The sequence below is a fragment of the Trachinotus anak genome, unplaced genomic scaffold, assembly GCF_046630095.1.
Source record: "Trachinotus anak isolate AG129_WGS33_773 ecotype Australia unplaced genomic scaffold, CSIRO_AGI_Tana_v1 ptg000018l, whole genome shotgun sequence".
NCBI lineage: Eukaryota > Metazoa > Chordata > Actinopteri > Carangiformes > Carangidae > Trachinotus > Trachinotus anak.
In genome coordinates this window covers 7,230,461-7,241,934 of record NW_027273869.1, presented here as the reverse complement: position 1 = coordinate 7,241,934, position 11,474 = coordinate 7,230,461, and the positions used below count along the sequence as shown (strand labels likewise).

Sequence of the window (11,474 nt, the reverse complement as noted above, 5' to 3'; positions counted from 1 at the left end):
CACCTATCAAAATAAAACCTCAACGGCAACTTCCCCTGTGCTAAAGGCATATTATAAACCGCGCCGTTAAGAGCAGGTTTTTTTTTTTATTTTATTTTTTAAACTCAATTCTGACAACTTCTTGACTCGAGTGTAAGCGTTTCCGCTAACTTGACGCTACTTATTTCCGTCATACGCTTTCGCGGCGGCTGTTTTCATTGGTCGCGCCCCCGGCAGAAACAGGACTGGCTGCGTGATGGACGCAAGTAAATCCGCCTCTACTGTGTCTACTGCATAGACTCTATATGCTGTACATACTGTATGTTTACACGGAATCCTCTGATTTTATTTATTTATTGGCAGTAAATATGTCACAACAATTTTTATTATTGTTGAAAGCAGCATTAATCTCTAACGGTTTTACACTAGTGGTTAACAGACGTTTATTAAGTTGCGTGTGAATGGACAGCGATAGCTCCTCCGCACCTTTACATATTCAGAGCAAAAGCTTTGGCTAAGGTTAGCCACCTAACAAAAAGTGTGCCCTGAGCTTTCACACACACATTAACTATATTTCCACACACTCCCCGCTGAAGTTTTCCTCGCTCTTTCCTAGTTACAGCCGTTGAAAATGAATTGGGTCGGGGGTTCAAGGTAAGCTAATGTTTAACGTTAGCCCATAGACGTTAGCAAAACTGAAGTTTGTTAATGTGAACTACGTGAAAATTGTAACTACTCCCATTGCAGGAACCGCTTAGTGATGAAGAACGACGCAAAAAAGCAGAGGGTGACAGCCAAATATTTTTTAAATCATTTTACAAGACGGTAACAAGTGTAGTTTCCCTTCCATGTGTCCACCTAAGTTTTAAAGTTTTGCTCTTTTCTCTCAGGAGTTCTTTGAAAAGGGAAAAATGCAACAGAAATTGAAAAACATGGGGATAGCTTTGCCAGCATCCCCTGGACGCACTGGTTCTGCGAGCATGGACCTGGTGACTCTGTTCATTGTCAATCAGATTGCTGCTAAGAAAGAAAAGAAAGGTGAGAGGTTAAATTAAAGACATTACACAAGTCCAGGCCAATCATGAACTGCCCTCTCCTAAAGTGTCTTAACCCAGAGTAGTCTGAAAGATGATAAAAATAATAACATATAGTCTGGTTTGTTTTGTAATGAGATATCAGACACAGAAGCTACAATACAATAAAATACTTTTCTAAATAGTAAAACATCATATGACAATGTTTTGCATAATGAATGCTTTAAAAATATTACAGACTCGTCTCCACCACTATGCTCCATTATTACTGCCTGAGTATGGCAAAGCATGGCAGGAAAAACTGCTTGTGTTTTTCAGATCCTCCTAAAGTAGCAGTTCTCGGCAGCAGTAAAAGAGGATCCAGTAAGCAAAATAAGCCCCTGGTACTGCCAATGAGTCCCTGTTCTCCATCACAGCTGAGTCTTGTTGAGAGCCAGCCTCAGTGCAGGTACAGCTGGAGTGATTTTGTCAAATTGCCCAACATAATTGCATTAGAGTCCACCTCAGTAACCAAACTGTAGCAGGCAGCAAGAGTTTGTTATGTGAATAATGAATAACACACCGAATCACTTCTATGTCAATATATAGTGTTGAAGGAACGAGAAAGCGAACGCAGGTTATTCCACCAGGGTTCAAGTGTCGGCAGGTTAGTTACTTAACATTTATTCACGCTGCAGTATTTCTTATCTCAGTAAATTTAGCTGAACATAGACAAATGTTTGAAACCTTTCGATAAAAAGTTGCTTATGTTTCTCTATCACGAGTTGTCACCAGTGTTGGAGTCAGCTTTCTCCGACAACAGTGCATCTGACTACCTTCCACCCATAGCTGACCCCCTCAGCCCTTTCTCCTCGACTTCATCAGCCTCCTCAGGCCAAGGTGGTGCTCTGAAGCATTTTATACATCACACTTGCAGAAAATAAAATTATGTCATGTTAATTAGGCATTTTTACTTTGCATGAGAATATTTTATGCAATTTAGGCTAAATCAAACTGCGCTCCTCAGGAATATTCCCACTGCAGCTGAGAGGCCAGACACAGACACAGCTGCTTCCTCACTGCTCCCCTCCACCCTGGGGCACCTCAGGCCTGCAGCAGATCAAGGTAGTGAAATTTATTATATTTTCAAGGAATATATTTAACATTAATATAACAACACTATTCCATAGTTAGAGATGGCTGCTGCATTTATGTTGATGCTGTTAAACAGGTTATCATAGATTTTGCACATAAGAAAATATCAGCCTATTAGAATCCTGCTTTGCATTTCGCCTTGAGGTAATATTTTGCTTTGGTTAAAAAACTACCATACCCAGTGCACACCCTGAATAAAGCAAGAGGGCCAACTGCCATGTCAACTGTCAGCAGATGAAAGCGTTTTGGCAAATTTGTCAATTTGTCATAGCAGTGTCAATTGTGAAGTGCACAGATCTGTAAATTACGACAACAAAACAATCAATATGGCTTTGCAACATCTGTATTATCTGAGAAATAAAGAACTAATCATGCCTAGTTCTACTTCTCTGTGTCTGCAGATGTGTCAGAAATAGTATTTTACACTGGTCTTTGGTCATTGCCCAACCTATTTCTTGGAGCTAACTATGAGCTCCTATGATGGTTTGGGCATTAACAGGTGACAGTGTATTCCCAAATGTGATGCTATTCTAAAATTTGTTCTGAATTAATTTTGTTAGTTCCAGCCTTTTTCCCAGCCCCGAGGTATGACGGACAACATGCTCTGGTCCTGTGGATCAAACCCACCCCTCTACCAACTGGAGACACCCACAGCAGCCCAAGTTCTGTTTGGAAGTCCAGAGCCAGAGTGAGGAAACCACTGGAATGTAGATGGGTTATTTTCTGTCCTTGAATTAACTGGCCACCACTCAAAGCACATGTGTGTTATCACAGTGAAACAGAGGTAAGAGACCCTGCAGGACATGAGGTCAGCTTCTGTCTTAACCAACCAGAGGACAAGGGGCCCATGTTGGACTTCACGCTTAACCAGTCAGAACCTGAGCAGCAGTTTGAGGAGGATGTCTTTAGGGGCTTCAGTAATGATGAATATGAAAGTGAAGGTAAAAACTATTACAACAAGCACAATAAGTCTTTTTTTCTTCAGGTTCACATTAAATTTAATTTCAGCTTCTCAATTTGGGAGTGCAAAATCAAAGATACATCTCAAGGATGCAACACCAGTCAAATCTTCAGCACCACAGTAAGCGCTTGATATATAAGTAAACAATGTATTATTTTTGACATGCATCATTCTCTCAAGATGTTCTTATGTTGGGTTTTCTTTCTTAATCTTTACTGTCAGAACTGTCCCTGACACACAGACCAGGGGAATGGAGGTAAACTCTCGGGCATGTGTGTTAAGGTTAAGGTAGCCTTTCACTGCCACCAAGTGGTAGAGTTTGTAATTGTCATGGAACTAATATTGAATTGACTGAAAACAAACAATAAAAATCTGTGCTAAGTTTATCATTAGGAAAATTTACCTTGGTTGTTCTTCAATCATCATGAGCTATTGTACAGAGTTTTTTTTACAGTATTTGTTAATTTTTTTTGGTATAGTGCACATTTGATGTGGCCACTTGCAGTTTTACATGTCAGCTCTGTTTCCTTCTCAGCTCTCCAACTGCAGTGACATAAACTTTTGTAAGTTTCCTGAATATCTCCAACTAAGTTGCCCATTTATTTTGTATGTATTGGAGGAAGAAAAAAATGAATAGATGCCTTTTTTAATCCCACAGCATGTCCTGGACACAACAATGGCCCCATGAATGGTGTTGGATATTTGCCAAGTTACTCTTGTGAAGGGGGTTACCTCAGTTCAGACTCAAATGATGTAAGTTAAGTTACATTAGGAAGATTTGTCCTACTTGTTGCTGTTGACTGTAGATTCACGGATGAGTTTTTTTTTTAAGTCAGTAGTGAAAGTGATAACTTTTCCAGAGGGACCACCTATCTACAACTCTGTTCAAGCCACAGTAAAGTTTGGTCTTATTTTTTTATTTAACAGCTTTGCCAGTGTGTTTTCCTTTTCTAACTGTGTTTTAGGATGAAGAGTACTGTCAGCCATGTCTCCAGGCTTCTGCTAATTCATATATGGAACAGGCCTGTTGTGCAGAGACCCCAAACCAGGGCTCACAGGGGAAACTGCAACAGAGACGCTCCCACCCCAAGCCTCTCACTCCACTCATAAAACCCAGAATGAACTTCAGAGTTGATCAGGAAGTTATAGAGAACATGATTTGCCCAGATAAAGCCTTAGGAAGTAGCAACCAACAGACAGGAAGCGGCACAGCTCAGTTTGCATCTCCTCACCCTCTGGCTGAAACTCAAAGCCCAGGGCTTTGCAAATGCAAAAAAACACCCAGTGAAACTCGAGATGCCGGAACTCAAACTGCCGACATTCCCACAGCTGAGATGTGCAATGCCTCTACTCAGTGCAGCTTAAATGAAGATGGTGCGTCCAGAGCCCCTGGGTTCGACTTGTACCTGCCACCTGTTGATATGTCAGTACAACATCCAGCCACAGGGAGGCAGACAGATACTACTGCAGAGCCGAACACACGCGCAGCTTCATCATCACGCAACACGAGGAGCGGAGGGGAGCATACGCCCTGGGGCAAGAAGAAATCCAAGGCTGGCTCCATATCAGGCAGCAGAATTATAAACAAATTCACTGCTCACACCAGTGATGGCAAAGTATTCCTGCAGAGACCCATAAACCCCTTTACGGATGCTCTGAGCATGACTTATGGCAAAGGTACAACATGATGGAGTGTGTCACTTCATGTGTACACTGAGAAACTTCAGAAGGAAACTAATAACATTGATTTTGTTAAATACTTGTTTCCATGCTTTCTCGTCTCTGATTTAGGTAAGGAGAATGAAGAGAGCAGAGCCCAGAGAGGGCAACAAGAAAATGAGCCTCCGATGAAAGACCTCTTGGATAATGCAAGGGAGGAGGTCACGTCTGCCACCAGAGTTAACAGACCCCCAGAAGAAGCTGAAACACTTCAGCAAATAGCCGACATTTTGCTCCTGCTTAAGCAGAGGGAGAAAGAGGGATGATAAGGATGGACTGAAGGAAGATAGCAGGAAATAGAATAACATGCCTGTTCTGTGCATGCATTTTTAATTTTAAAACAATATTTAACAGTTTGTTTTAAGCACTAAAAGTTTTCATAGTGTTTGTTCATAAAGCTGTGATAGACACAGTGAAATAAAACCCCAAAGCCTTACTCTGCTTCATAAGTTTATTTCTTTCCCCATATACATATTCAAGTGTTAAGATTTCATGAAGATATTTATTCTTTATAGAATATAAACTCTAGCAAAACATTTACAGCTTGAACAATAATCAAATAAACTATACAGCACTCATTTAGATTTTTTATGTTTTTGTAGTTCCTCGTAAACTGTAGAAACACACATAGCTGGTTCACATAGAGAAAAACTGCAACCATTTCACCACAGGTACACATTAAATGTCCCCACTGTGGTAGAGGACGGCGTTAACACCACAGGATGTTAAGGGCTGGGCACCACACTGGTTTTAATAAGGTGCAGTCTGAAACGATCACGTTAAATATTTGGTCAACACAAGTTTTTATTACACAATCTGTGTTATGGATGGCTTCATGTGTGTGGTTGTGTGTTTGTGTGTGTGTGTGTGTGTTTAATCTGTAATAATACTCTCAGTACAAAACTAGATTTGCGTGGTTTTGAGACACCTCATCCTGAACCAAATGAAACTAACAGTAACAACAGTACCTTCACATTTTGAATCATGGTTATTCTTTACTCTTAAGCCCATAGAAAGTAGTTGCCATTAGTTGAAAAGGTCAACAAGCCAATTTTAGAAAGGACTGATGCAAATGTTTAACTTACAGAGCAGAAAAACTGGTCTAAGTCAATCATCTTTTGTGATAACTGAACAAACAGGATACACAGGATATTTCTCACCATAACTTATTACCAAAAATTATGTAAACTGCTAGGTTCCTTTACCCCATTGGCTTAAAGGACCATACTCCAGATGTTTTGCACGTTTTAGCTTCATAACTACAAAACACAGCTACTTAACATTATTGCCGATCACTTTCAAAAGCATATATGAAATTTTTAAGGTGACCTTTTATTGTTTTTTTTTTTTTGTACTGATGTTGTCTTGTTTTAAATGTTCACCACAATTTTATACCTATTTCTAGCAAGTTAAACCTGCGTGCAAGTTTGGTTGCTTATTGAAATGAATGGAAATCAGCGACTGCTTGTAGGGGAAGGGAATCAGTCAGAAACGTCTGACTTGCTTTGGAAACTGATCAGCAGATATAGACTGTAATGATTTGTAGATAATGGGCTGAATATGGTCCCGTAAAACTTCTTTTGGGAAATCTATGATTGTGTTTTCTATGTTCTTTAAAGGACAGTGAAAAGGTTTCCATGTGCTAATATGTTATGTTACTCTCTCACCATTTATCATGGGAATATGGTTCTAGTTGCTTTGATACTGATCTACCATTTCCATAGGCATCCACGTGTGAATGTGACACCTTGAAAAGACTATTCAACTTTGATGGGTCACTTCGGATGTCATTACATTGTGTCGTGACATTTGATAAACGAGTTCTTTAAAAAGTGGTTTTAAATCCTATTAATACATCATGGGTCAGGAGCCACATGCCAAAAATTATGGACTGTCCTCAATCTGACATGAGAACCCTGTAACAGTAACAGCGCAACCTGTTAACGTCTCATTTACCGGTTTTGTTTTGTTACATAAAGTTACTCCGGTGTTAACAGTTTTTGATACACTGAAACCTAAGTGACTAACAAGGTGTAACCTCACACAGTTTCACTTTACAAAACAACACTGGCAAATTACACTAAATCCTACTCCTCAGCTTTTAACACAAGCACCACATAAATGATATGCTCTGCTATTTGTACATAAGGCTATGGAGGAAGACACAAATGTAAATACATGAAATGATAGTAAAAAAATAATATTCCATCACAGCTGAAATGCAAATATGTACATGTCAAATAAAAAAAAGCTATGTAGACATAGTAGTTACCATAACATGATGTAATACATACATGTCCACTTAGGGAATGTGACTGAAAAATGGCCATTAGGCACCTTCACAATACACAGGCACTAATATTATCATGTTAAGACAGAATGAAACACTTGAAATCTCAATCATGAAACTAAAGTTTTACTTTACCACCACGGACAGAACAGATTGATCGTCTTTGCTGGATATTAAACGGTTCACTGGGTACAGTATATCCAGCAATAACAACCAGCTACAGTTCATGAGACATGCAAGTTTATAACATTGGATCGTAGTGTAGGTCATGACAGAGTGACATTTAACTGTAGTCTCCATAGTATTATGTTAAAAACTGCATTTTTAGAGGCAACAGAAGTAAATGCCTGAAAAGCAGACTCCTTTGAGTGCTACTACAGTGGTTAGTGGTTTTGCTTAGGCACCCACTGACAATACAAGTTTGCTAAATTTAAATAATATACTGTGCATCTCTGGTGTTTGCTTATCATGAACTCGTGAGACCAGAGACAAACTTAAACATCATGAGGAACTGACATTAATGTGCAATGCTACAAGCTTAAATGACACTTAACTGAGATGTGCTTCACATAAAAAGGCATAATGGTACTATGCTGTAGACCAACGATAAGTTACAACTGCTGGCATGGCAGCGGAAATTGTGTGGACGCACAAACCTGGTTTCCAAGATCACATTTACTGTAGCGACTTGATGCCGTAGGACAGCTGTGTCATTTATATACTTTTTATACTGAACGTACAACATCACGTTTAAATCATAATTAATATTTAACAAATGAATATACTGAATATTAGGGACATTTTCCTGACTCTGGACCACAACCCCTTTTGTAAAGCACATCATCATCAGTGGACATGAGGGAGGAAGAGTCCCTTATATTTTGTATTTTCATTGTGTTCAACAGTCATGTTTCCTGCCCAAGTGTCCATGAAAAAGACACTGGACCTGTATAATTATGTTCAGATCTATTATGTGTGGAAAGAGGAATGTTTTAACCTTTTCCACATGAATTCAGCTGTTGACTAAAGCAGGTGTGACTCCAGATTTGCTGTCAGTTCACCCTCAGCTGAAAACAGAACATTCATACTCAAACTAAAGCATTGGGTTCCTGAATTGACTGATTTGAAAGTGAACTCACATTACTGATACAACCCAAAGGCCTTTTTAAACTTTTATTTCTAACCATCAATGACTCCTCAGTTCTCACACAAAAAAATATAAATGTTACAGACCTAACCATTGTGCATGTTTCAGTAATCACCAAAGCTAATGAAACATCCAGAGGGACATTACCAACACTAACACTTTCTCTAGTCCACGTCAGATGCATCGTTGTCCGATAGATGATAGTTTGAACCTTTGACCCGAATGTACTCGACCTGCCGCCCTTCATCTGAATCGGAGGCGCCGCAAGAACAAAGCTGGTTTTCGAACAGCGCCTCGATCTCCTCCAGGCGCCGGGCTTTGGTCTCTGGCAGGCAGCCATAGATGAAGACAAAACCTAGCAAGGCCAGGCTGGAGTAGAGGAAAAAGGCCCCTGGGGAAGACAAAAAGAACACACTGTCACTAAGGACAGCCACCCAATAACACAAGAAACGAGATACAGTACTTTTTCTAAATGCTCTCATTTGTGACAGAAAAAAAAAACAGCGATGGCCACGGGAGATCCTGGGGGCAGATGTGTGTGCACTGAAAAATGAAAATGTTTCACCAAATCGAAATAGTGCTCTCAGGCTACTGAGAGCACTACGGTAAATGTGAACTATAAGTAACATGCAACTGTCAATGTGGCATTACAGCAGGGTTAACAGGGAAAGGCAATAACTACATGGAGACAAACACACCCAGAAAGAGCGGTCATACAGACACAGTGACAGATGCTTAATGAGATTTCCTGGCTACTGTGATCTCAATTTTTTTCCTTGTCACGACAAAATGACATTTAAATGTACAGACAACATTGCATTATGCTAAACACCGTTACCATTAAACGACATGGTTACGTTACATTATGTGAATGTTTTTTATAAACAGGATAAACGAGTGAACGACTCAAATCGATCATTAACCCGCAGCATCTCAGGATGCCTCCACAAGCACCCCTAATGGATCGATTGGCAGCTCCACGAAAGGTCAGGTCCTTCCTGTCTGAGGAGAAACCTGCTGTTGCGACACATGGACTGAGGAGGTACAGAAGAGGGTTGGTGGGAAAAGAAATGGTCTGCACCGCCTCGGGGGTATAACTCAGCTGTTACCTCCTTGCTGGTTGTGACGTAGGGTAAGGATGAATGGATGTTACACAACATCTGCTGTGGTGTTGTGTAGGAAATGGATGAGGAAGGGCAGCACTGACGGTGAGGAGTAACTGTCCTTGACACAAGTGTTTAGTCTGATTACAATTAGTCTTGAGTTCAGGTTGACTGGGTTTGTAAGAGAGAAAGAAATGCAGGAGCTTTCCTACTTTTGTCGCCATCTCTAAGGTAAATAGTTTCCCTCATAGCGCTGCAGCCCAGAAACTGACCGTAGTAGGTGAAGTACTGAGCCAGGTGGAGGAAGGTGAGAGAAACCAGAATATTGAAGGTCCAGTTGACTCCAGCTGCGCAGGCGTTTCCTGTGCTCCTCGCCCACAGAGGGTAGATTTCTGAGTTGATGGTCCATGGCATTGGACCCATCCCTGAGAGAGCAAGATAAGAGGTGAGCCTTTCCTTATGAGGAGGTGGAGACAAGTTTAAACAGAAGAACGGATGAGATTACATTCCTGTTTGTCCACATGGGCCAAAAAAATGACCAGTCTGTGTCTATATGGCATATTTAAATTCCTGGAATTCACTTTCATTTGGGGGTGCAGCCAGCAGTCCATCAATGTGAGGCTCTCTGCCACAGTCACAGTGGAAAAAACAATAGTGCAAAGCAGCAGTGATTGGCTGCAGATTCCATCTGCTTTTTCAAGACCTGATGGGGATTTATGGTCGCTGATTACTTCAGCCAGCAGAGAGAACAAGGGCCAGAACCAAATGAGGACACACCGATAATACACTAATAATACACTATGTTATACTGGGTGAAATTATATTGCTTATGTGAGAAAAACCTTAAATTTAGAGAGGACCAAATATTAAAATACTGTCACACTGATCTGACAATTGCAACCGGACGTACAAACTCTCTTACCTGGAGCGAAAGCAGCAAGGTAGAGCACCAGAGCCAGTAAGACCAGCCAGGAGTAGGAGGTGGGGCAGTAGTTATAGGCCCAGTAGGTGTGCTCTCTGATCAGGCTGGAGTTGGAGCATCTGGAAGGGAGGAGGCGCATTCACGAATCTTCTTTTAATCACTCTTGACATCCGCGTCCAATTCAAGGTGCAAGGCGTCATTTCACATTGATATTAGAAAAGTTTCTCCCTCCCCTGTACTGCGTCCCAAACATGCACATGCTCATGCAGCATCCTATGACTCACCTGCCCCACGCTGCTTGCTCGGTGGAGGCCTTATTGACGGGAACGCAGGAGGAGGTGAGGAGCACCGAGCCATTCTCACGGTAACAGAAACCACATCCAGGGTCCAGCATGCACGGCTCACACAGCCTGTGAGCCAGACAGCACACACAACACACATTAGCTATAATCTTCCTGAACACAATCGATGTGGCATTCCTTTACTTTGCATTGTTTTTTTCCTGTATATTGACTTCTGCAGAATACTGACAAACACTTTAAAAGTATAATATAGAGTTGGCGCTGTAGGCTAACTCTAGACAAACACTCTACTCCTCTACTAGTCTAAATACACTTTTATATCATAACAGAGAACAGCAATCTGCGCCCATGAATTGGGACTTGCCTCATTACACAAATGAAATTAATGTATGGACTGTTCCCAGATTCAGGAAGTGATAAATCAAAATTAGGAACACAAAAACATGGCGTGTGATTCACCATCATTATCTTTCATCTGTCTTCCCTTGTCCCTCTGTTACGTCTTTGTTAATTAAAAGTGCCTCTCATCACATCAGTTATGTGATTAGCAGTAACAGGGTAACTGATTTACCGACAAACAAGGGCGCGCTTTGCTTTTCATGCAGCTGCATCAGGTTTGTTGTTGCCGTGCCTGATGGAACTGCATAAAAAGCGTGTTTCGTTTCAGAGGTCTATTTTTGCAGCGTGCCGCCTGCCTGTGCGCAGGGCACCTTGCTCCAATTACACACTGAGGTCAGCTGGATGAAAACAAAACCAAGTATTAGCTGAAGGAAGCTTAAGTAAACACTGAAGGAACGTGAGGAGAAAGATGCAACAGCCGAGCTCCAGGTAACACTCGTTCTGCAATCGGAAAGTGTGTATAATACTAATATCATTGTAAACA

General features: G+C 41.0%; 2 protein-coding genes across 6 annotated transcripts in view; one reads left to right on the top strand and one right to left on the bottom strand.

The window, feature by feature from the left end:
- The first annotated feature begins 88 nt into the window (after nt 1-88).
- On the top strand, nt 89-5,263 carry LOC139635029 (uncharacterized). 4 transcript variants are annotated; one of them, XM_071501930.1, is made up of 16 exons: nt 89-245; nt 596-633; nt 727-766; nt 870-1,017; nt 1,332-1,461; nt 1,602-1,659; nt 1,778-1,892; nt 2,020-2,117; nt 2,708-2,835; nt 2,922-3,088; nt 3,156-3,228; nt 3,331-3,364; nt 3,644-3,671; nt 3,767-3,861; nt 4,074-4,785; nt 4,900-5,263. In XM_071501930.1, the coding sequence occupies exons 2-16, from the start codon at nt 611-613 to the stop codon at nt 5,091-5,093; spliced, it is 2,043 nt and encodes a 680-aa protein (XP_071358031.1). In that variant the 5' UTR covers nt 89-245; nt 596-610; the 3' UTR covers nt 5,094-5,263. The 4 variants fall into 4 exon arrangements, with proteins under 4 accessions (XP_071358031.1, XP_071358035.1, XP_071358033.1 ...); XM_071501934.1 differs by having other exon boundaries at nt 178-298; XM_071501932.1 differs by having other exon boundaries at nt 236-498.
- A 1-nt stretch (nt 5,264) lies between these two features.
- The window catches only part of LOC139635030 (proton myo-inositol cotransporter-like), a 67,744-nt gene continuing 61,534 nt past the window's right edge, over nt 5,265-11,474 (bottom strand). For both annotated transcript variants that reach the window (XM_071501935.1, XM_071501936.1), the window contains 4 exons: nt 10,574-10,699; nt 10,290-10,408; nt 9,640-9,792; nt 5,265-8,655 (listed from right to left, as the gene is read on the bottom strand). In XM_071501935.1, the coding sequence (XP_071358036.1) occupies nt 8,429-8,655; nt 9,640-9,792; nt 10,290-10,408; nt 10,574-10,699 (625 nt within the window). In that variant the 3' untranslated portion in view covers nt 5,265-8,428. The remainder of the gene's footprint in view (nt 8,656-9,639; nt 9,793-10,289; nt 10,409-10,573; nt 10,700-11,474) is intronic.